The sequence below is a fragment of the Saimiri boliviensis genome, chromosome 14 (genome assembly GCF_048565385.1).
Source record: "Saimiri boliviensis isolate mSaiBol1 chromosome 14, mSaiBol1.pri, whole genome shotgun sequence".
Lineage (NCBI taxonomy): Eukaryota > Metazoa > Chordata > Mammalia > Primates > Cebidae > Saimiri > Saimiri boliviensis.
This window is the reverse complement of record NC_133462.1, coordinates 9,171,243-9,193,947: the sequence shown is the minus strand read 5'-3', so window position 1 is coordinate 9,193,947 and position 22,705 is coordinate 9,171,243. Positions and strand designations below refer to the sequence as shown.

The following is a 22,705-nucleotide window of genomic DNA, read 5'->3' as shown; positions in this document are numbered from 1 at the left end:
ACAAAATTAGCCAGGTATGGTGGCACGCGCCTGTAATCCCAGCTACTCTGGAGGCTGAAGTAGGGGAATCACTTGAACACGGGAGGCAGAGTTTGTGGTGAGCCAAGATTGCATCATTGTAATCTGGCCTGGGCAACAAGAGTGAAACTTGGTCTCAAAAAAAAAAAAAAAGAAAAAGAAAAAGAAAAGAAAAAGAAAAACAGCCCGGGCACAGTGGCTCACGCCTGTAATCCCAGCACTTTGGGAGGCTGAGGCAGGCGGATCACGAGGTCAAGAGATCGAGACCATCCTGGCCAACATGGTGAAACCCTGTCTCTACTAAAAATACAAAAAATAACCAGGCATGGTGGCACGTGCCTGTGGTCCCAGCTACTCGGTAGGCTGGGGTGGAAGAATCGCTTGAATCCAGGAGGCGGAGGTTGTGGTGAGTCGAGATTGTGCTACTGCACTCCAGCCTGGTGACAGAGCAAGACTCCGTCTCCAGAAAAAAAAAAAAAAAAAAAAAAAAAAAAAAAAAAAAAAAAAAAAAAACAAAGAAAGAAAGAGGGAAAGAAGTAAAGAGGGATGAGGCAGGAATCAGGGGCAGGAGAGGGGAAACTGAGGTACAAGAAACAAGAAACAGAGTTGGGGGCCAGGCAGTGGGGAACGTCCCTGGGGTCTCACAACTCACGGTGGCCAGCATTGTTGACAACACAATCCAGGCGGCCAAATCGGCGGATGGTCTCAGAAACCAGGGTCTGAAGAGGAAGGAAATGTTCTTTGATTTTTTCATTTTCTTGTTTTCTGTTTTTTGGGGTTTTTTTCCTCATTGCTCAGGCTGGAGTGCAGTGGCACAATCTTGGTTCACTGCAAACTCTGCCTCCCAGGTTCAAATGATTCTTCTGCATCAGCCTCCCGAGTAGCTGGGATTACAGGCGGGCACCACCACAGCCGGCTAATTTTTATATTTTTTAGTAGAGTCGGGGTTTCACCATGTTGGCCAGGCTGGTCTCGAACTCCTGACCTCAGGTGATCCGCCTGCCTCAGCCTCTCAAAGTGCTGGGATTACAGGCACCACGCCTTACCCAGGAAATGTCCTTTGAATGAGCAGTAAATGAGGTGTCCAGCCATAAGGCAGACAGGGCTGTCAAACGCAAGGCCGGAGGGGAAAGCTGGACTCCCAGGTCAGGGGACAAGAGCTAGAGGAAGAGGGACGCTTCCTCTTCAGATCAGCAGACACGGCAGGCGAGCAGCAGGCAGGAAGGAGACAGGGGCCTGGTCAGAGCCACCATGCAGCCATCATTCCCAGGTCAGGGGGTCGGGGTCGACAAGGGTTCAGATGGAGTGTAGGAGACAGTTACCCAAGTGGGGCAGATAACAGAGAGATACTGATTGAAAGGAAGAAGTAGGGGCCCTGCGTGGTGGCCCACACCTGTAATTCCAACATTTTGGGATGCTGAAGCGGGCAGATCACCTGAGGTCAGGAGTTCGAGACCAACCTGGCCAACATGGTGAAACCCCGTTGCTACTAAAAATACAAAAATTAGCTAGCTGTGGTGGCTGGCGCCTGTAATCCCAGCTACTTGGGAGGCTGAGACAGGAGAATCACTTGAACCCAGGAGGTGGAAGTTGCAGTGAACCGAGATGGCACCACTACACTCCAGCCTGGGCAACAAAGAGCAAAACTCCCTCTCAAAAAAAGAAAAAAAAGAAAAGGAGGAAATAGGAACTCAGAAGCAGAAACAAGGAAGAAAAATTGGTTACAGGCCAGGTGCGGTGGCTCACACCTGGAATTGCAACCCAGGGGGAGCTGGGAGCCTGGATCCTGGGTCTGAGGGAGGAGAGGCTGGGGGGCCCTTTGGGAGGCAGTGATGAGCAGATCACCTGAGGTCAGGAGATTGAGACTAGCCTGGCCAATATGGTGAAACCCTGTCTCTACTAAATATATAAAAATTAACTTGGCATGGTGGCAAGCACCTGCAATCCCAGCTACTCGGGACGCTGAGGCAGGAGAATCGCTTGAACCCGGGAGGTGGAAGTTGCAGTGAATCAAGATCGCACCATTGCACTCCAGCCTGGGTTACATCTCCAAAAAAAGAAAAGAGAAAAAAAAAATCAGTTACAGTTGACCCACTTTGAGGGACTTTTATTGATTTCCATTCACGTGTCAGCTGTGCTAAGAGCCTTGGAGAGGTGGGAGATGAGGAACGCATGACCTGCTCGCCAATCACGGAAGACTTGTGTGGGAGTGACACTGGGTGGAAACCTCTGATGGGTCCAGTGGAGCCAGGAGAGGAAGGAGAAGTAGAGGGAACGGCATATGCAGATGCCTGGCGGAGTATGAAGAACTGGCAATGAGCGGAGACCAGGAATCGGAACAGGAACTTTGCTTACCCTCACGTCATCTTCTTGAGTCACGTCACAGAGAATAAAGACAGCTCCAGGGAGCTCCCGCTCCAGCGCCCGTCCCCCAGACTCTGCAGTGAGAGAAGAGCGGGGAGCCTGGACCCCTGGGTCTGAGGGAGGAGGGGCTGGGGGCCTGGACCCCTGAATCTGAGGGAGGGACTGGGGCCTGGACCCCTGGGTCTGAGGGAGGAGGGCCAGGGTAAGGGCTGAGGGAGGAGGGCCGGGGTGAGGGCTGAGGGACCGTCACTCACCATCCTTGTCGCACATAACCACTTGGGCCCCGCTGTCCACTGAGAATAGGACGCGAACAGGTGACCCTCCGAGCCTCGGGTCAAGCCTCTGCCGCCCTCTGGTGGCCACCTAGAGTGGGGTCGCTCTCCCTCTCCCTTCTCGTGACCCCAGTCTCATGATCACCCGCAGGACAGAGGGCAGAGGCCTTGATGCATACTCTCCCTGCCTGCCCAGGTTTCTGCTGAGGCTCCTGAGCCCCCGTTCGTGGGTTCCAGAGCCAGCCCCACGACTGCCAGAGCCATTCCCCAAGCCACTGGTATTGCAGCTTCACTAACAGACCCAGAGAAGGGGCCACTGCCCGCGGAGACCCCACCAGACTCAGCCCCAGCCTACCGCGGCACGCGCTTACTTGAGCCTGCAAATGGGCTTTTGTAAGGTCAGAATCCTGGCTGCAGTACTGGGGTCCCTATTTTCCGCCCCCATTGCCCCGCCCCCATCCTCCTTCTCTCACACTCCCCGCACCCAGGGGCCAGACCGAAGGCGCGGACGATCCCGGCTCCGATGCCGCGCGCGCCCCCGGTCACAACCACCACCTTCCCGGCATAGCGCGTTCCCGTGGCCATCCCGTGTCCGTCGGTGTCTGTCTGTCTCTGCTCTGCGCCTCTGTCCACCTCCAAAGCCACGTGAGAGCGTCACATCAAACCATCAATAGGGGCTGGATCCTGGAAGTCCGGCCCCGGGAGGCGTTGCCAGGAAGGCTGGAGACATGGGTTTGTCCCCAGTCCCTCCTCCGTCAGACACTCGCCTCCTTCCTCAGACTCAGGAATCCAGGAGCTCCAGGCCCTCCTCCCTCAGACGCTCGCCTCCTCCCTCAGACTCAGGAATCCAGGAGCTCCAGGCCCTCCTCCCTCAGACACTCCCCTTCTCCCTGAGACCCAGGAATCCGGGAGCGCCAGTCCCTCCTCCCTCAGACACTCCCCTCCTCCCTCAGACTCAGGAATCCAGGAGCTCCAGGCCCTCCTCCCTCAGACACTCCCCTCCTCCCGGAGACCCAGGAATCCGGGAGCGCCAGTCCCTCCTCCCTCAGACACTCCCCTCCTCCCTCAGACTCAGGAATCCAGGAGCTCCAGGCCCTCCTCCCTCAGACGCTCCCCTCCTCCCTCAGACTCAGGAATCCAGGAGCTCCAGGCCCTCCTCCCTCAGACACTCCCCTCCTCCCTAAGACCCCAGTCCCTCCTCCCTCAGATTCAGGGGTCCAGGCCCCCAGCCCCTCCTCCCTCAGACTGAGGGATCAGCTTCTCCATCCCTTCCTCTCAGAGACCTAAAAGTCCAAGGCCCTATAGGTCCAAGGCCCCTGGCCCCTCCTCTCTCAGGACCCAGGAGTCCACGACTCCGGCTCTGCACATCAGAGACTCCAGCGCCACAACCCCAAACAGACAGAAACAAAGTTATTGACTACAAGTTCAAAGTTTTAATCCAAATTTAGACAGTGTTGAGAAAACCAAACTTTAGCCATAGAAACCACTCCCGTCCCTGGCCGGCAACAGGGACCAGACCACGCCCCCTAACGCCCTGAGTGGTCCCAGATCTCTCAGGCGGTACCTCCGGGTCACGTCCTCACGCTCCGATTGGCTGCCGCGTTTGGGAGGGTTAAAAGCTGGACTGCAGAAGAGTGACGCGCAAAGGCCACGCCCCCTCGTCTTGGGGCAGGACCGGAGGGGCGATCCCGGCTTCCCACGTGGGTCCCCAGCGGGCGGGGCCTCCGCCACGTCCACTGCCTCTGCGAAAGAACCCGGTGGAACCCGAATTAGCCACCAGGGGAGATCTAGGGGGAGGGGTCTCCTGGCGCGTGGGGTCCGACGGAGGCAGCGACACACGTGGGAGAGGGTCTCCCTGGGAGTCCAAATTTCCACCTGGAGAGAATGAGGTAGGACATGAGAATGGCAAACTTCAGCACCAAGACTCCAGATTCCCAGGCCCCTCCTCCCTCAAACGCGGGCGTCCAGACCCCCAGCCCCTCCTGCCTCAGACCCAGGAGTCTGGATACCTCAGTCCAGTCCTCTTTCAGAGTCAGGTGTTGGCCCTCTCCCCGACCACGACCACTTCCTCCTCTGCTAAGTGTCTCAGACCCCAGTCCCCTCTTGAATGAGACCTAAAACTCCCAAACCCTGCCCAACTCTTTCCTCGCCAAGATAAAAAATTCGCACCGGCCCCCAGACCCCTCCTTTCCAGGACCCGGGACTCCAGGTCTCCAGCTCTCTCCTCCCTAAAACCCAGAATTGCAACACCCGCAGCCATCACCCGTCATCATTTTGTGCCACTGCGACGCCTCAGTAGCCAGGGCCTGGGAGAGGCTGAGAACTCGCTCCCGGTGGCCTTCGGAAGTCGGCAAGTAAGGGGTGCTGTTCTTCGGACTAGAAAAAAGAGAAGATTGGGGGTGGGGGTGTGTATGTAGGGTAGAGGTGGGGATGGTTAATGGTTATAGACAGAAAAGGATCAATGAGTAAAACCTACTTTTAGATGGCACAACAGAGTGACTATAGTCAATAATTTAATTGTACATTTTAAACTAAATTAAAGAGTGTAATTGGATTGTTTATACATCAAAAGATAAATGCTCGAAAGGGGATGAATACCCCATTCTCCATGATGTGCTTATTTCACATTGCCTGCCTGTATCAAAAAATCTCATTTATCCCGTGAATATATATACACCTGCTATGTACCAAAATTAAAATTAAAATTAAGAAAAATAAATAGGCCGGGCGCGATGGCTCACCCCTGTAATTCCAGCACCTTGGGAGGCGGAGGCAGGCGGAACACTTGAGGTTAGGAGTTCGAGACTAGCCTGGCCAACTTAGCGAAACCCGGTATTTACTGAAAATACAAAAATTAGCCAGGCGTGGTGGCGGGCGCCTGTAATCCCAGCTACTGGGATGCTGAGACAGGAGAATTGCTTGAGCCCGGGAGGCGGAGGTTGCAGTGAGCCGAGATCGCGCCATTGCACTCCAGCCTGGGAGACAGATCAAGACTCCGTCTCTATTTTTTTTTTGTTTGTTTCATTTTTCTTTTAGTTGCCTTTTGTTTCTTTTATTATTTATTATTTTTTTGTTTCATTTTTCTTTTAGTTGTCTTTTTGTTTTTTGAGCCTCCGTCTCAAAAAAAACATTAAAAAATTAAAAAGAATAAAAATTTAAAAAACTGCCGGCGCAGTGAGGACCCGAGTACCGCGTACCCTTCTAGGAGTTGTAGTTCCTAGCACGTGTCTCTAAAAGATATTAAACATGGCACCGCTCCCATACCGCCCACATGCATTATGGGATTTGTAGTCCATTCGCGCGTCAATATCACCCACTGTCCTTGATGCAGAAGCAGGATCTGCTATTGACCAAGGGAATTTGGGGAACTAAAGATATCGCTACGTATCTAGGGCTTTCTGGTTTTGTTTCAGATGCCCCGGGAACTTAAGTGCCTCTAAAAGGGTTGCAACTTGTAGTTCCATATTTAGGAGACTTCCATAATAATGCTACTCCCTTCCACTTTTGCAAATTTTATTTTCCTGCTCCGTTGATCCACCCGCCAGTTCCTTACCTACTCCAGGACCCAGAGCTTCTGAGCCATTTCTGAGCTCCAGAATGTCCTACGACAGGCTGGAAAGGAATTGGGGCATTAGAACTGCTCGCCTGAAAGCCCCACGTTCTCATTTTGAGGGTAAAGTGAAGGGGGCTCCAAAAGAGAATGAAATTGGCCAAAATACTGGCAACGTTTTGTTTTGTTTTTCCTATGCTTCTGTAGGCACCGAATTTTTAAAAATTAATTTATTTTATTCACTTTTTAGAAAGGATGGAGTACAGTGGCATGATGGTAGCTCACTCCAGCCTCAACCTGCCAGGCTCAAACTAATCCTCCTGCCTCAGCCTCCTGAGTACCTAGAACTACAGGCTCGCACCACCATGCCTGGTTAATTACTTTTATTTTTATTTTGGTAGAGATGAGGTCTTGCTATGTTGTCCAGGCTGGTCTCTTATTCCTGCCTTGGCCTCCCAAAGTGCTGGGATTACAGGGGCAAGCCCTAGCACACAGCCCCTGACAATGTGTAACTTCACCTGTGCTCCTATAAAGCAGCACGTGAGTTCAGAAATCCGACCTCCACCACCACCACCTGTGACTTGTCTAAATCCTTTCTATAAAAGTCCAAGGGAGCTGGGTGCAGTGGCTCACACCTGTAATCCCAGCACTTTAGTAGGCCAAGGTGAGCAGATCACTTGAGGTCAGGAATTCAAGAACAGACTGTTCAACATGGCAAAACCTTGTCTCGGCCAGGCGCGGTGGCTCATGCCTGTAATCCCAGCACTTTGGGAGGCCGAGGCGGGTGGATCACGAGGTCGAGAGATCGAGACCATCCTGGTCAACATGGTGAAACCCCGTCTCTACTAAAAATACAAAAAATTAGCTGGGCATGGTGGCACGTGCCTGTAATCCCAGCTACTCAGGAGGCTGAGGCAGGAGAATTGCCTGAACCCAGGAGGCGGAGGTTGCGGTGAGCCGAGATCGTGCCATTGCACTCCAGCCTGGGTAACAAGAGCGAAACTCTGCCTCAAAACAAACAAACAAACAAACAAACAAACAAAAAACCTTGTCTCTACTAAAAATACTAAAAAAAAATTAGCAGAGGCTGAGGCAGGAGCATCGTTTGAATCTGGGAGGTGGGGGTTGCAGCAAGCCAAGATCATGCCACTGCCCTCCACCATGGGCAACAAAGCCAGACTCCCTCTCAAAAAAAAAAAAAAAAAAAAAAACAGCTACTAAGGGGAAGTCAGGAGCAGTAGTTTATACCTGTAATCCTAACACCTTCCAAGGCAGGAGGATCACGAGCTCAGGAGCTCAGGACCAGCCTGGCCAAAGTGGTAAAAATCTGTCTCTACTAGCTAATACAAAAATTAGCTGGATGTGGTGGCACATTCCTGTAGTCCCAGCTACTCAGGAGGCTGAGGCATGAGAATCACTTGAACCCAGGAGATGGAGGCTGTAGCGAGTGGAGATTGTGTCACTGAACTCCAGCCTGGGTGACAGAGCAAGGCTGTCCCTGAAAAAAAGAAAACACTAAGGCGAAGCCATCCTGAGATATCTGAGAAACTCTGATGTTCAGATCTGGGATGTTTTCCCTATTGGAAAAGCATGAATATAATCAATTTTCTTGCTGGCTTATATTTTGTTTTTCTTTCTTGCTGTTGACAACACATAGTAGCTAAGGAAAAACACTAGGCTTCCAATACAGATCTGTGACACCCCCGCCCCCACCCACTGTCCTCCCCCTCACTGCCACGCCTGTCCACCCATCACTAATGAACGAGGCCAGGATGCTGACTGAGTACAGACCGTGGTAAATCCAGAAATCCAGTTTGGTGTAAAGAGGTAGGGATTATCTCCATTTTACAGAAAGAGACTCAAAGTAGGTGACAAGGACCCACTACCACCCCACTTCCCAGCCCCAGCCCTCCTCCCCTCACCCTTTGCTCTGTGTCAGGCTGGCGTCTGGCTGGGGACAGTGTCCTCCCCAGGGTGAGGAGTAGGGGGGAGGTCGGGCGAGGGAGGGGCCGTCCACATTCCTGGTTTCTTCGCATCCGCTCCAGCTGCTCCTGGGCACTCATCCGGGGCCGGGCCACCGGGGCCTAGGGAGACGAGAAATGTCCCAAGACCCCACCCTTAGGCCAGGTGAGGTGGCTCATGTAATCCCAGCACTTTGGGAGGCTGAGACAGGAGGATCACTTGAGGTCAGGAGTTTGAGACCAGCCTGGCCAACTTGGTGAAATACCATCTCTACTAAAAATACAAAATTTAGCTGGGTATAGTGGCAGGCACCTGTAATCCCAGCTACTCAGGAGGCTGAGGCAGGAGAATGGGTTGAACCAGGAAGGTGGAGGTTGCAGTGAGCCAAGATCACGCCACTGCACTACAGCCTGGGTGACAGAGCAAAACTCTGTCTAAAAAAAAAAAAAAAAAGAAAAAGAAAAAAAATTGTTGCTTAAGCAAGGAGAGAGAGACCGCCAGTTTCAGGGGTGGGTGACTGTAATCCCAGAACTTTGGGAGGCTGAGGTAGAATGATCACTTGTGGCCAAGGGTTTGAGACCAGCCTGGGCAACATAGCAAGACCCCATCTCTACAAAAAATAAACTTGTTAGATGTGGTGGTACACTCCTGTCACATACTCAGGCTGAGGCAGGGGGATCACTTAAGCCCAGGAGTTCAAGGATTCAGTGAGCTATGATTGTGCCACTGCACTCCACTCTGGGTGACAGAGCAAGACCCTGTATCTAAAGAAAAAAGAAGGCCAGGTGCTGTGGCTCACGCCTGTAATCCCAGCACTTTGGGAGGCTGAGGTGGGCAGATCATGAGGTCAGGAGATCAAGACCATCCTGGCCAACATGGTGAAACCCCATCTCTACCTTTTTTTTCCTCCCCTACCCCGCCCCCCATCTCTACTAAAAATACAAAAATAAGCTGGGCCTGGTGGCATGTGCCTGTAGTCCCAGCTACTCAGGAGGCTGAAGCAGGAGAATCACCTTGAACCCAGGAGATAGAGGTTGCAATGAGCTGAGATTGGGCCACTGCACTCCAGCCTGGGCAACAGAGTGAGACTCCATCTCAAAAAAAAAAAAAAAGAAGAAGAAGAAGAAGAAAGAGGAAGAAAGAAGAAGAAGGAAAAAGGAAGAAGGAGGAAGAAGAAAGAAGAGCCGGGCGCGGTGGCTCAAGCCTGTAATCCCAGCACTTTGGGAGGCCGAGGCGGGTGGATCACGAGGTCGAGAGATCGAGACCATCCTGGTCAACATGGTGAAACCCCGTCTCTACTACAAATACAAAAAATTAGCTGGGCATGGTGGCGCGTGCCTGTAATCCCAGCTACTCAGGAGGCTGAGGCAGGAGAATTGCCTGAACCCAGGAGGCGGAGGTTGCGGTGAGCCGAGATCGCGCCATTGCACTCCAGCCTGGGTAACAAGAGCGAAACTCCGTCTCAAAAAAAAAAAAGAAGAAGAAAGAAGAAAGAGGAAGAGGAAGAAGAAGAAAAAGAAGAAGAAGAAGAAAGAAGAAAGAAACAAGAAGAAGAAAGAAGAAAGGAAGAAGGAAGAGGAAGAAGAGGAAGAAGAGGAAGGAAGAAGAAAGGAAGGAGAAGAAAGAAGAAGAAAAGAAGGAGAAGAAGGAGAAAAGGAGAAGAAGAAGAAGAGAATTATTGCTGGAGTTTCCAGTTAAACATTCCAGCGAGAGACCTTGGATCTGTGCTTACTGCACTACCGGCCCCAGCAGTTTCCTCTGCTTTGACCCATCCTGAGTCCTGTGTTACAGAAATGATGGCCGCTGGCCACTGTATATTACCCTATGTTGTTAATGTCTTTTTTTTTTTTCTTGAGACTGAGTCTTGCTTTGTCACCCAGGCTGGATGTGATGGCACAATCTAAGCCCACTGTGACCTCCACTTCCCAGGTTCAAGCAGTTCTCTGCCTCAGCCTCCTGAGTCGCTGGGATTATAGGTGCCTGCCACCACACTGGGGGATTTTTTTGTATGTTTAGTAGAGATGGGGATTTACCATCTTGGCCAGGCTGGTCTTGAACTCCTGACCTCATGATCCACCTGCCTCAGCCTCCCAAAGTGCTGGGATTACAGGTGCAAGCCACTGCACCTGGCCACTGTTGTTAATTTCTTCACAGCAGATCAGACTATTGGCCTAAAAGCTTGCTAGCAACAAACTCAAGATTCCTACACATCCAATTGTTTTAAACAAGTCTTTTTTTTTTTTTTTGAGACGGAGTTTCGCTCTTGTTACCCAGGCTGGAGTGCAATGGCGCAATCTCGGCTCACCGCAACCTCCGCCTCCCGGGTTCAGACAATTCTCCTGCCTCAGCCTCCCGAGTAGCTGGGATTACAGGCACGCGCCACCATGCCCAGCTAATTTTTTGTATTTTTAGTAGAGACGGGGTTTCACCATGTTGACCGGGATGGTCTCGATCTCTTGACCTCGTGATCCTCCCGCCTCGGCCTCCCAAAGTGCTGGGATTACAGGCTTGAGCCACCACGCCCGGCCTAAACAAGTCTTAATAAGCAGATATTTTTAGCCAAGCAGTCTGCCTGCTTTGTATACCCTGAGACTCTGCCCAACATCTGCTAGCCATAGATAAATAAGACAAGCCCCTTGGCCGGGCACGGTGGCTCACGCCCGTTATCTCAGCACTTTGGGAGGCTAAGGCGGCAGATCACGAGGTCAAGAGATCAAGAGCATCCTGGCCAACGTGGTGAAACCCTGTCTCTACTAAAAATACAAAAATTAGCTGGGCATGGTGGCGCACTCCTATAGTTCCAGCTACTCGGGAGGCTGAGGCAGGAGAATCTCTTGAACCCAGGAGGTGGAGGTTGCAGTAAGCCAAGATTGGGCCACTGCACTCCAGCCTGGTGACAAGGTGACTCCGTCTCAAAAAAAAAAAAAAGATAAGCCCCTTCTCCAGTCTGTCTCTCGGGAGCTCCCTTCCCTTCCCTTCCCTCCTGTGCAGCGGTCCTCACCCTCACAGTACTCTGGAGGGTCTCACACGGGGTGTGACTTCCCTCATAGACAAGTCTGTCAGTGTCCACCAAATAAAGCTCCTGTGTGCTACTGCCATCTGGTGCTCATAGATTTTTCTTTGCTCAGCCCTGAAACTTCTGGAACTCACTAGACCACCTGTGTGCTCTGGACCTTTGCAGCCCCTGAAACCATGGGGTTGGAGTGAGGGAGGAGCATGTCCCAAGATAAGTGATGCTTCCAGGAGGCTCCCATCATCCTGCCCATGACTTATACCACTGAGAATCAAAACGCACCTCTCCTCTTCCTAGGAAAGGCTTGATTGCTTTTGTATCCATGATGACAAGTAAGCACCAGAAATTTTTTTTTTTTTTTTTTGAGACAGAGTTTCGCTCTTGTTACCCAGGCTGGAGTGCAATGGCACAATCTTGGCTCACCGCAACCTCCGCCTCCTGAGTTCAGGCAATTCTCATGTCTCAGCCTCCTGAGTAGCTGGGATAACAGGCACGCACCACCATGCCCAGGTAATTTTTCGTATTTTTAGGAGAGACGGGGTTTCACCTTGTTGACCAGGATGGTCTCGATTTCTTGACCTCATGATCCACCCGCCTCGGCCTCCCAAAATGCTGGGATTGCAGGCTTGAGCCACTGTGCCCGGCACATTTTTTTTTTTTTTTTTTTTTTTTTGAGACAGTTTCCCTCTGTTTCCCAGGCTGGAGGTGCAGTGGTGCAATCATGGCTCACTGCAGCCTTGACCTTTTGGACTCAAGCAATCCTGATGCGTCAACCTCCCAAGTAGCACCACCACGTACAGCTAACTTTTTATTTTATTATTTTTTTTGAGACAGAGTCTTGCTCTGTCACCCAGGCTGGAATGCAATGGCATGGTCTCCACTCACTGCAACCTCCGGCACCCAGGTTCAAGCGATTCTCCTATCTCAGCCTCCCAAGTAGCTGGGATTACAGGTGTGTGCCACCACACCTAGCTAATTTTTGTATTTTTGTAATTTTGTATGTTTCTGCCATATGGGCCAGGCTGATCTTGAACTCCTGACCTCAGGTGATCCACCCGCCTCAGCCTCTCAAAGTGCTGGGGTTACAGGCGTGAGGCACTGTACCTGGCCACAGCTAACTTTTTATAATTTTTTTTTTTTTTTTTTTTTTTTTTGAGACAGAGTTTCGCTTTCGTTACCCAGGCTGGAGTGCAATGGCATGATCTCGGCTCACCGCAACCTCCGCCTCCTGAGTTCAGGCAATTCTCCTGCCTCAGCCTCCTGAGTAGCTGGGATTACAGGCACACACCACCATGCCCAGCTAATTTTTTGTATTTTTAGTAGAGACGGGGTTTCACCATGTTGACTAGGATGGTCTAAATCTCTCGACCTCGTGATCCACCTGCCTCGGCCTCCCAAAGTGCTGGGATTACAGGCTTGAGCCACCGCGCCCAGCACTTTTTATTATTTTTTTTTAATAGAGATGGGTCTTGCTATGTTAGCCAGGCCGCTCTTGGACACCTGGGCTCAACTGATCCACCCACCTTGGCCTCCCAAAGTGTTGGGATTACAGGCATGAACCAACACCACCAGCTGAGAAATGCTTTTATTTATGTATTTTATTATCATTATTATTTTTTGAGACAGAGTCTCACTCTGTTGCCCAGGCTGGAGTGCAATGGTGCAGTCTTGGCTCACTGCCACCTCTGCCTCCTGGATTCAAGTGATTCTCCTGCCTCAGCCTCTGGAGTAGCTGGGATCACAGGCACTGGCCATCACGCCTGGCTAATTTTTATATTTTTGTAGTGACAGGGTTTCACCATGTTGGCTAGCCTGGTCTTAAACTCCTGACCTCAGCTGATCTGCCTGCTTCAGCCTCCCAGAGTGCTGGGATTACAGGAGTGATCCACCATTCCTGACCCCAATAAATGCTTTTAAATCTATTTTATCAAGTAATCCCAACAAGTACCCCAAAGGCTTCTGAAAGCCAGCCAATCAGTGATGGATCTGAGATTCTGAAAATCTGTAAATCAGTGACAGTCACATGCTTCCGAAGGCTGGCCAATCAGTGATGGATCTGTCCTTCTGAAAATCAGCCAATCAGTAATAATTCCATGCTTATGAAAACCAACCAATCAGCAGCAGACACAGAACTTCCGCAGCTTAATATCAACCAATTCCTAAACATTTCTGCTACTGGAAGTCCACCAGTTTCTGAACTTCAGGGACACATGAGATCAGCTCTCTGCCCCACTCAGGGAGTATGTCTTTTTGTTGTCGTTGTTGTTCTTGTTGTTGTTTTGAGATGGAGTTTTGCTCTTGTCGCACAGGCTGGAGTGCAATGGTGCGATCTTGGTTCACTGCAACCTCCACCTTCTGAGTTCAAGTGATTCTCCTACCTCAGCCTCCTGAGTAGTTGGGATTAACAGGCATGTGCCACCACACCTGGCTAATTTTTGTATTTTTAGTAGAGATGGGGTTTCACCATGTTGACCAGGGTGATCTCGAATTCCTGATCTCAGGTGATCTACCCGCCTTGGCCTCTCAAAGTGCTGGGATTATAGGTGTAAGCCACTGCACCCGGCCTTTTTTTTGAGACAGAGTCTTGCTTTGTTGCCTAGGCTGGAGTGTGGTGATCACACCACTCCAGTGGTATGATCCAGGCTCACTACAACCTCTGCCTCCCAGGTATAAGCAATTCCCTCTGCCTCAGCCTCCTGAGTAACTGGGATTACATGCACATGCCACCACCCCTGGCTAATTCTTGTATTTTCAGTAGAGATGTGGTTTCACCAAGTTGGCCAGGCTGGTCTCGAACTCCTGACCTCAGGTGATCCATCTGTCTTGGCCTCCCAAAGTGCTGGGATTACAGGCATGAGCCGCCGCACCTGGCCTCATACATCTAGTTTTCATCTTCATGTCAGCTCTAGATGGTAGCTTCTGCTATTAGCCCCATTTCACAGATGAAAAAATGGAGTCATAGAGAGGTTTAATAACTGACCCAAAGTCACAGTTTAGAAGCAGCAGAGACAAAATTCAGTCTCAGTGCTCTTAACAAGCAGTGCTCCCTCTATTCTGAGTGTGGCCTTAGAACCCTGCTCCTAGCTGTTTCCCCAAAAGTGTGGGGGTCCCTGATGGTCAGATGCAAGCATTACAGGATGAATCTACAACCTACCTTAGTTCCCAGCTGTGGGGAAGGGAGGTGGCGACCCTCAGGGCTGGAAGCCTGGGAGACCCTTGGAGACCCAGTACCTAGGAATACAGAATGGGACTTGGTGAGGATGGGAATTTCCAGAAAGTCCCACCCAGCCAGGATGCTCACCTAAGGGAGGGCTGGAGAGGTCTTTGTCACCTCCAGGAGGCCGCCCCCAGTCAGTCTCAGGGGACCGAGGGGAGCTTAGTTCCAAGGACTCAGGTAGGCTCTTCGGGGATAAGAAAAGGGGAATGATGATGATGATGATGATGATGATTATTATTATTATTATTTCGAGACGGAGTTTTGCTCTGTCACCCAAGTTGTAATGCAGTGGCGCAATCTTGTCTCACTGCAATCTCCACCTCCCAGATTCAAGCGATTCTCCTGCCTCAGCCTCCCAAATAGCAAGCATGTTCCACCATGCCTGGCATTTTTTTTTGTTTGTTTTTTTGAGACCAAGTATTGCTCTTGTCACCCAGGCTGGAGTGCAGTGACATGATCTCAGCTCACTGCAACCTCCGCCTCCTGGGTTGAAGCCATTCTCCTGCCTCAGCCTCCCAAGTAGCTGGGATTATAGGCACCCACCACCACATCCAGCTAATTTTTTTGTATTTTTAGTAGAGACAGAGTTTTACCATGTTGGACAGGCTGGTCTTGAACTCTTGACTCAGGTGATCCACCCACCTCAGCCTCACAAAGTGCTGGGATTATAGGCATGGCCACGACACCATCTATTATCATTATTATTATTAACATGTTTCAAGCATTTAGCAATTAGAATACAGTCTGAATAGGGTGTTTTGTTTTTGTTTTTGTTTTTTAGGATGGGGTTTCACCATGTTGGTCAGGCTGGTCTTGAACTCCCGACCTCAGGTGATCTGCCCGCCTTGGCCTTCAAAGTGCTTGGATTACAGGCGTGAGCCACCACGCCCAGCCCTGAATAGATTAAGACTATAAACCAGGAGAATTGCCTGAACCCAAGAGGCGGAGGTTGCGGTGAGCCGAGATCTCGCCATTGCACTCCAGCCTGGGTAACAAGAGCAAAACTCCGTCTCAAAAAAAAAAAAAAAAAAAGACTATAAACCAGATCTGAGCACAGAAGCTCATGCTTGTAATCTCAGACCTTTGAGAGGCCAAGGTGGGAGGATCACTTGAGGCAAGGAGCTAGAGACCAGCCTGGGCAACATAGGGAGACCCCATCTCTACAAAACAAAGAATGTCTGACACATGGTCAGACACCTGTAGTCCTAGCTACTTGGGAAGCTGAGGTGAGAGGATCACTTAAGCCCAGGAGATCGAGGTTCCACTGAGCCATGATCACACCACTGCACTCCAGCCTGGGTGACAGAGTGAGATCTGTCTTTATTTTATTTTTTTTCTTTTTTATTTTTTTCTTGAGATCTGTCTTTTTAAAAAATCCTGGTTGGGCATGGAGGCTCACACCTGTAATCCCAGCACTTTGGGAGGCCGAGGCAGGTGGATGACTTGAGGCCGGGAGTACGTGACCAGCCTGGCCAACATGGTGAAACCCCATTTCTACTAAAAATACAAAAATTAGGCCAGGTGAGGGGGATAATGCCTCTAATCCCAGCTACTCGGGAGGCTGAGGCAGGAGAATTGCTTGAACCCAGGAGGCAGAGGTTGCAGTGAACCGAGATCGTGCCACAGCACTCCACCCTGGGTGACAGAGTAAGACTCCATCTCAAAAAAGAACCCCAAAAAACAAAGGCTTCCAGAGGTTAGGACAGTTGCCCCAGGTGGGTTCACTGATCAAGGAAGAATTAAAGAGGCAGGAAGGGAATAGACTGAGCCAAGGACAGATGGGACAGGAAGCTGGGGGTGGCGAGAGAATTGTGTGCATCTTACCTCCCTCTCTGAGGACTCCTCGCCCTGGAGCACAGGAGATGGGGAGTCAGGCTCGGTGTGTGGGGGCGGTTTTTGGGGGCCACTCAGACCTGCCAGCGTGTCTTCCACCATCCACAGCTGCTGCTGAGCAGACACTCTGTCCTGCGGGGAGGAAAGAAATTTGTCACTTAAAGACGGGAAAATGCGGGAGGGTTTCAGCTAATAGGCCCCTGCAAAGGTCTGAAGTCAGCTGGGCTATATTGATGGAGTTGGGATTTGTTTTTTTTTCATGTGGTTATCCAATTTAATTGAAAAAAACTGTCTTTTGGCCAGGCCTGGCGGCTCACACCTGTAATCTCAACAGTTTAGGAGGCCCAGGTGGGTGGATTACCTGAGGGCAGGAGTTCAAGACCAGCCTAGCCAACACGGTGAAACCCCATTTCTATGAAAAATACAAAAAAAATTACTCAGGTGTGGTAGTGCGTGCCTGTGATCCCAGCTACTCAGGAGGCTGAGGTGAGAGAATCACCTGAACCTGGGAGGTGGAGGTTACAGTGAGGCGAGATGGCACCACTGCACACCAGCCTGGGTGACAGAGCAAGATTCTGTCTCAAAACAAAAACAAAAACAAAAACAAACAAACAAAAAAACCTAAAGGTATTAACTAAAATAAGGGGCTTAGATTGAAGGGACAGAAAGGAAGCCGAGTGCGAACTGGGTGGGGCCTTGATTCTGTGGGCGGAGCCTTGATTCTGAGGACGGAGATTAAATGCTGAAAGGATTTTCAGGCAGAAGCTGGAGTTAGGGGTGGGTCTTGGGGTCTCCAAGCAAGGATTTACCTGGGGAGAACCGAGGTGCAGCAGATACTCCAGAGTCTCTCTTAAGGTGCCCAGCTCCTGCTCCAGGCCACTGTACTTTTCCCAAACCCTCTCTCGCTCCTCAAGTTGCATAAAGGGGGAGACACAGGTTAGCTCCCTCTCTCACCAAATCTTTGCCCATCCCATCGTTTGTCAGCTAAGGAGGAGGTAAGGGAGTTTGGTCCCTGGGGCCCTGCAGGCATATGGACTACAATTCCCATGACCCTCTCTGCTTGGACTATAATCATCTGTAAAATGGAGACAATAATAGTAACTACCAAATAGAAATTAAATGAGAGCTGAGAACAGTGCCTAGCACATGGTCAGGGAACTCCAGAGTCTGTATAGAATCTGCAGTGCCAATGCACTGCTAGTGTAGACAAACAACAGCATTCCCTGAATCCCCTGGATTACTTCTGCACTCTCATAGGTAGCACAGTCTACAGATCTAATGAATTCATTAGACAGTCAAAAGACCACAGCACCTGGCTCGGTAGGTATGGTGGCTCACGTCTGTAATCCAGCACTTTGCGAAGCCAAGGTGGGCAGATCACTTGAGGTCAGGAGTTTGAGACCAGCCTGGCCAACATAATGAAACCCCATCTCTACTAAAAATACAAAAATTAGCCAGGGGTGGTTACAAAGCAGGCATCTGTAATCCCAGATACTGGGGAGGCTGAGGCAGGAGAATCACTTGAACCCGGGAGGTGGAGGTTGCAGTTAGCCAGGATCCAGCCACTGCACTCCAGCTTGAGCAACAGAGCAAGACTCTGTCAAAAAAATGACCACAGCACCCACTTACCCTGGGGCAGCAGAAACTTCCTCACCAATAACAATAATAATAGCGGCTAACACTTATTGGACACTGACCACGTGCTAGGCAATGTTCTCAGCTCTCATTTAATTCCTATGAGGTAGTTACTGTTATTGTCTCTATTTTACTATTATTATCTGCATTTTATGGCTAATAATTACAGCTGACACTTAAGTATTGCTTACTAAGTACCAGATACCTTAAGTGTTTTTGTTTTTATTTATTTTATTTTTTTAGAGTCGGGATCTTGCTATGTTGCCCAGGCTGGAGTGCAATGGCTATTCACAAGTGCAGTCTCACTACTGATCAGCACGGGAGTTTTTTGAGACAGAGTTTCACTCTTGTTACCCAGGCTGGAGTGCAATGGCGCGATCTCGGCTCACCACAACCTCCGCCTCCTGGGTTCAGGCAATTCTTCTGTCTCAGCCTCCTGAGTAGCTGGGATTACAGGCACGCGCCACCATGCCCAGCTAATTTTTTGTATTTTTAGTAGAGACGGGGTTTCACCACGTTGAGCAGGATGGTCTCGATTTCTTGACCTCATGATCCACCCGCCTCGGCCTCCCAAAGTGCTGGGATTACAGGCTTGAGCCACCGCACCTGGCCTAGCACAGGAGTTTTAACCTGCTCTGTTTCTGATCTGGGCCGGTTCACCCCTCCTTAGGCAACCTGGTGGTCCCCCGCTCCCGTGAGGTCAATATATTGATGCCGAACTTAGTGTGGACACCTGATCAGCATAGCACACTACAGCCCAGAACTCCTGGGCTCAAGCGATCCTCCCACCTCAGCCTCCCAAGTAGCTGGGACTACAAACACATGCCACCAAGCCTGGCTGTTTTTATTTTTTTTGAGACTGAGTTTGCTCTGTCACCCAGGCTGGAGTGTCATGGTGCGATCTTGGCTCACTGCAACCTCTGCCTCCCAGGTTCAAGCAATTTTCCTGCTTCAGCCTCCCAAGTAGCTGGGATTACAGGCGTGCGCCACCACACCCAGCTAATTTTTATATTTTCAGTAGAAATGGGGTTTCACCATGTTGGCCAGGCTGGCCTTGAACTCCTGACCTCAGGTGATCCACCTGCCTTGGCCTCCCAAAGTGCTAGGATTACAGACATGAGCTACCACACCGAGCCCCTAAAGTGTTAAATATTCATTCATCCATTCACTTACACATATCACATAATAATTCTCACAGTTACATAAGGCTGGGTGCAGTGGCTCATGCCTGTAGTTTCAGCACTCTGGAAGGCTGAGGCAGGCAGATCAACTGAGGTCAGGAGTTCGAGAACAGCCTGGCCAAGATAGCAAAACCCCATCTCCACTAAAAATACAAAAATTAGCCAGTGTGGTGGCACATGACTGTAATCCCAGTTACCTGAGAGGCTGAAGCTGGAGAACTGCTTTAACCTGGGAGGCGGAGGTTGCAGTGAGCCAAGATCACACCACTGCATTCCAGCCTGGGTGGCAGAGCAAGACTCCATCTCAAAAAAAAAAAGACCAGGCATGATGGTTCACACCTGTAATCCCAGCATTTTGGGAGGTCAAGGCAGGTGGATCATGAGGTCAGGCGTTCAAGACCAGCCTGGTCAACACGGTGAAACCCCGTTTCTACTAAAAATACAAAAATTAGCTGGGCATGGTGGCACATGCCTGTAATCCCAGCTACTCGGGAGGCTGAGGCAGGAGAATCGCTTGAACTAGGACTCAGGAGGCGGAGGTTGCAGTTAACCAAGATTGTGTCACTGCACTCCTGTCTGGGCAACAGAGTGAGGCTCCGTCTCCAAAAGAAAGAAAAAAAACTGGAGCAGTTACAAGACAATAAGGAGAGAGAAAAAATAATAAAATAAAATTTGGAGTGGTAGGCTTCTGGAGAGCTATCTTCCTACGAGGCCTCTGCGGCAGGTCCTCTTTGTAACACTTGTATAGTCCTGGGGCCTCCTAGGCAGATGGGCCCCTTCCCAGGTGCTCACCTGAGTCAGGTGACAGAGGGCAGCCCTCACACTGACCAGCCTGTCCTGCAGGAGGCGCTGGCGGCCCCAGGCCCTCCCGGGAGCCCCCGCCTCCCTGGTGGCTTGGCCTAGCTGCTGCCGGGTCAACTCCAGGGCTGCTTCTAGCTGCTCCTGTGCCAGAAGAGAAGATGATTAGACTTTGAAAGCCAGGCCCAGCCCCGGGAAGAAAGAGAAGGTGTCCTCTTGGCTGGATGCGGTGGCTCATGCCTGTGATCCCAGCACTTTGGGAGGCCAAGGTGAGCAGATCACAAGGTCAGGAGATTGAGACCAGCCTGGCCAACATGGTGAAACCCCATCTCTACTAAAAACAAAAATTAGCTGGGCATGGTGGTGCGTGCCTGTAATCCCAGCTACTCAGGAGGCTGAGGCAGGAGAACTGCTTGAATCAGGCAGGTGGAGGTTGCAGTGAGCCAAGATCACACCACTGCACTCCAGCATGGGTGACAGCTTGAGACTCCATCCCAAAAAAAAAAAAAGTGTCCTCTCACATCCTGGACGTCCAGTCCGCATCCTGACCCCCACAGTCAGGGCAAGTGGAGACGGCAGGCACCCCATCCCTAGCTCAGGGCCCCGTACCTTCTCCTCCTGCCTCTGGTCTATCTCCTCCTGCAGCCTCCGAAGGAGCCGGTCCTGACCGCACAACTTGGTCAGCAGCGTCTGGAGAAAGGAGAGCGGCAGCTGCTTATGGTGCAGCTCTGGGTCTTCCTCTGCCCAGTCCTCCCACTTTCTAGAACATTGTCTCCTCAACTCTGGAACTCAGCAAGGACTGGATCAGTGAGAACTTACATCTGTCTCCAAGCTTTGGTGGAAAGTTGACTCCAGGGGAGGACCTGGCTGAAGAGAGGGAGAAAAGTGAAGGATGAAAGGGGACAGACTAGTCATTATCGTGACTCAGTGCTGAGCCAAGCCCTGCTTCTACTGATAGATACTCACTCTTTATTTATTTGCTTATTTATTTATTTTTTCCCATACAACACGCAACTTTACTCAGAATTTATTTATTTATTAGTGAGATGTTCTTTTTTAAAAAATATTTATTTATTTATTTATTTTTAAAGACGGGGTTTCACCATGTTAGTCAGGCTGGTCATGAACTCCCAACCTCAGGTGATCCGCCCACCTTGGCCCCCAAAGTGCTTGGATGACAGCCATGAGTCACCACGCCCGGCCTAATGAGAGGTTCTTATGTTGCCCAGGCTGGCCTCAAACTCGTAGCCTCACCTCCTTAAGCACCAGGACAACTGTTCTGAGCTACCGTGGCTCCCTTTATTTATTATTTTGAGATGAAGTTTCGCTCTGTCGCCCAGGCTAAAGTGCAGTGGCACGATCTCAGCTCACTGCAACCTCTGCCTCTCAAGTTCAAGCGATTCTCCTGCCTCAGCCTCCCGAGTAGCTGAGATTACGGATGTGTGCCTCCACACCCAGCTAATTTTTGTATTTTTAGTAGAGACGGGGTTTCACACTGTTGGTCACACTGGCCTCAAACTCCTGACCCTTTGATTCCTCTGACCCCCTGACCTCCCTGCTCCAGGACTTCAAGAGAATCCATTCCTGTTGTTTCAGCCATGCACTTTTGTTACAGCAACCACAGGAATCTAATACCTACCCAGTGACCTTGAAATACTTAGGGATCTCCAGGCACCCTAGGCCAGGAGACGACATCCTCATACAGAAGAAAGGAAGGAAGGCGGCTCTGGTATATTTGGGTTACTCCAAGATACCTACCAATAAGACCAGGGAGGCCTGGGTCCCTGGGGGCCGCGGAGGGAGCTGGAGATAAGTGGAGGAGTCAGAGGGAGCCTGGGAGGAACATTAAAATGGAGATGTTTAGAAACTGGCATGTCTTTTGTTTTTTTGAGATGGAGTTGCACTCTTATTGCCCAGGCTAGAGTACAATGGTGCTATCTTGGCTCACTGCAACCTCTGCCGCCTGGTTCAAGAGATTCTCCTGCCTCAGACTCCTGAGTAGCTGGAATTACAGGCATCCACCACCACACCCAGGTGTTTTTTTTTTTTTTTTTTTTTTGTATTTTTAGTAGAGATGGGGTTTCCCCATGTTGGCCAGACTGGTCTCAAACTCCTGACCTCAAGTGATCCACCTGCCTCAGCCTCCCAGAGTGCTGGGATTACAGGCGTGAGCCATGGCACCTGTCACTAAGAAACTGGCATATCTGGTGGCTCACGCCTGTAATCCCAGCACTTTGGGAGGCTGAGGCAGGCAGGTCACGAGGTCAAGAGATAGGGTTTCATCATGTTGGCCAGGATGGTCTCTATCTCTTCTAAAAATACAAAAATTAGCTGGGCATGGTGACATGCACCCGTAGTCCCAGCTACTCGGGAGGCTAAGGCAGGAGAATCACTTGAATCACCTCCTTAGGTTCAAGTGGAGGTTAAGGTTGCAGTCAGCTGACATCGTACCACTGCACTCCAGCCTGGGTGACAGAGTGAGACTCTGTTTCAAAAAAAAAAAAAGAAAAAGAAATTGGCATGTCTTAATGACAAATAGAGTGGGCGTGTCCACTGAAGTGCTTTAGGAGATATTTTAAGGTTCAGAATTGGGTCCTCTCAACTTCCTCAACTACCTGCTCTCCAGCTGTGTGCCACTGTGGGGACACAGAGGGTGATAATAAATGCACCAGCCTGGCAAAACAGTCCAAGGGGATGATAGAATTTGCTACTCTCATTCTTAGATTTGCAGTCGGCTATGGATATTCTGAGCTACAGTCCCATGATGCTCAGAGAAAACAGCAGGCAACCAACTTGCAAAGTAAACTGAGAACACAAGGGAGATGCAAACCCCTCACTGCACTGTCTTGGCATAGAGTATCC

General features: G+C 50.5%; 2 protein-coding genes across 21 annotated transcripts in view; both read right to left on the bottom strand.

Annotated features, from left to right (window-relative positions):
• HSD17B14 (hydroxysteroid 17-beta dehydrogenase 14) overlaps positions 1-3,612 on the bottom strand; it is a 24,865-nt gene extending 21,253 nt beyond the window's left edge. For 2 of the 7 annotated variants that reach the window (XM_039465674.2, XM_074386106.1), the window contains exons 1-4: positions 3,152-3,593; positions 2,637-2,675; positions 2,374-2,456; positions 671-737 (exon numbers count right to left, since the gene is read on the bottom strand). In XM_039465674.2, the coding sequence (XP_039321608.1) occupies positions 671-737; positions 2,374-2,456; positions 2,637-2,675; positions 3,152-3,239 (277 nt within the window). In that variant the 5' untranslated portion in view covers positions 3,240-3,593. Of the gene's footprint in view, positions 1-670; positions 738-2,373; positions 2,457-2,636; positions 2,676-3,151 lie in introns of all 7 variants that reach the window. The other 5 variants (XM_074386108.1, XM_074386104.1, XM_074386107.1 and 2 more) reach the window with 5 other exon arrangements.
• Positions 3,613-4,064: 452 nt separating this feature from the next.
• PLEKHA4 (pleckstrin homology domain containing A4) overlaps positions 4,065-22,705 on the bottom strand; it is a 29,134-nt gene continuing 10,493 nt past the window's right edge. For 4 of the 14 annotated variants that reach the window (XM_039465678.2, XM_039465679.2, XM_039465680.2 and 1 more), the window contains 12 exons: positions 21,602-21,676; positions 20,663-20,710; positions 20,453-20,533; positions 19,838-19,987; positions 17,039-17,137; positions 16,221-16,361; positions 14,481-14,580; positions 14,334-14,410; positions 8,127-8,288; positions 6,208-6,266; positions 4,918-5,030; positions 4,065-4,529 (listed from right to left, as the gene is read on the bottom strand). In XM_039465678.2, the coding sequence (XP_039321612.2) occupies positions 4,267-4,529; positions 4,918-5,030; positions 6,208-6,266; positions 8,127-8,288; positions 14,334-14,410; positions 14,481-14,580; positions 16,221-16,361; positions 17,039-17,137; positions 19,838-19,987; positions 20,453-20,533; positions 20,663-20,710; positions 21,602-21,676 (1,368 nt within the window). In that variant the 3' untranslated portion in view covers positions 4,065-4,266. Of the gene's footprint in view, positions 4,530-4,917; positions 5,031-6,207; positions 6,267-7,417; positions 7,703-8,126; positions 8,289-11,588; positions 13,567-14,019; positions 14,102-14,333; positions 14,430-14,480; positions 14,581-16,220; positions 16,362-17,038; positions 17,138-19,837; positions 19,988-20,452; positions 20,534-20,662; positions 20,711-21,601; positions 21,677-22,705 lie in introns of those variants that run through there. The other 10 variants (XM_039465681.2, XM_074386094.1, XM_074386095.1 and 7 more) reach the window with 10 other exon arrangements.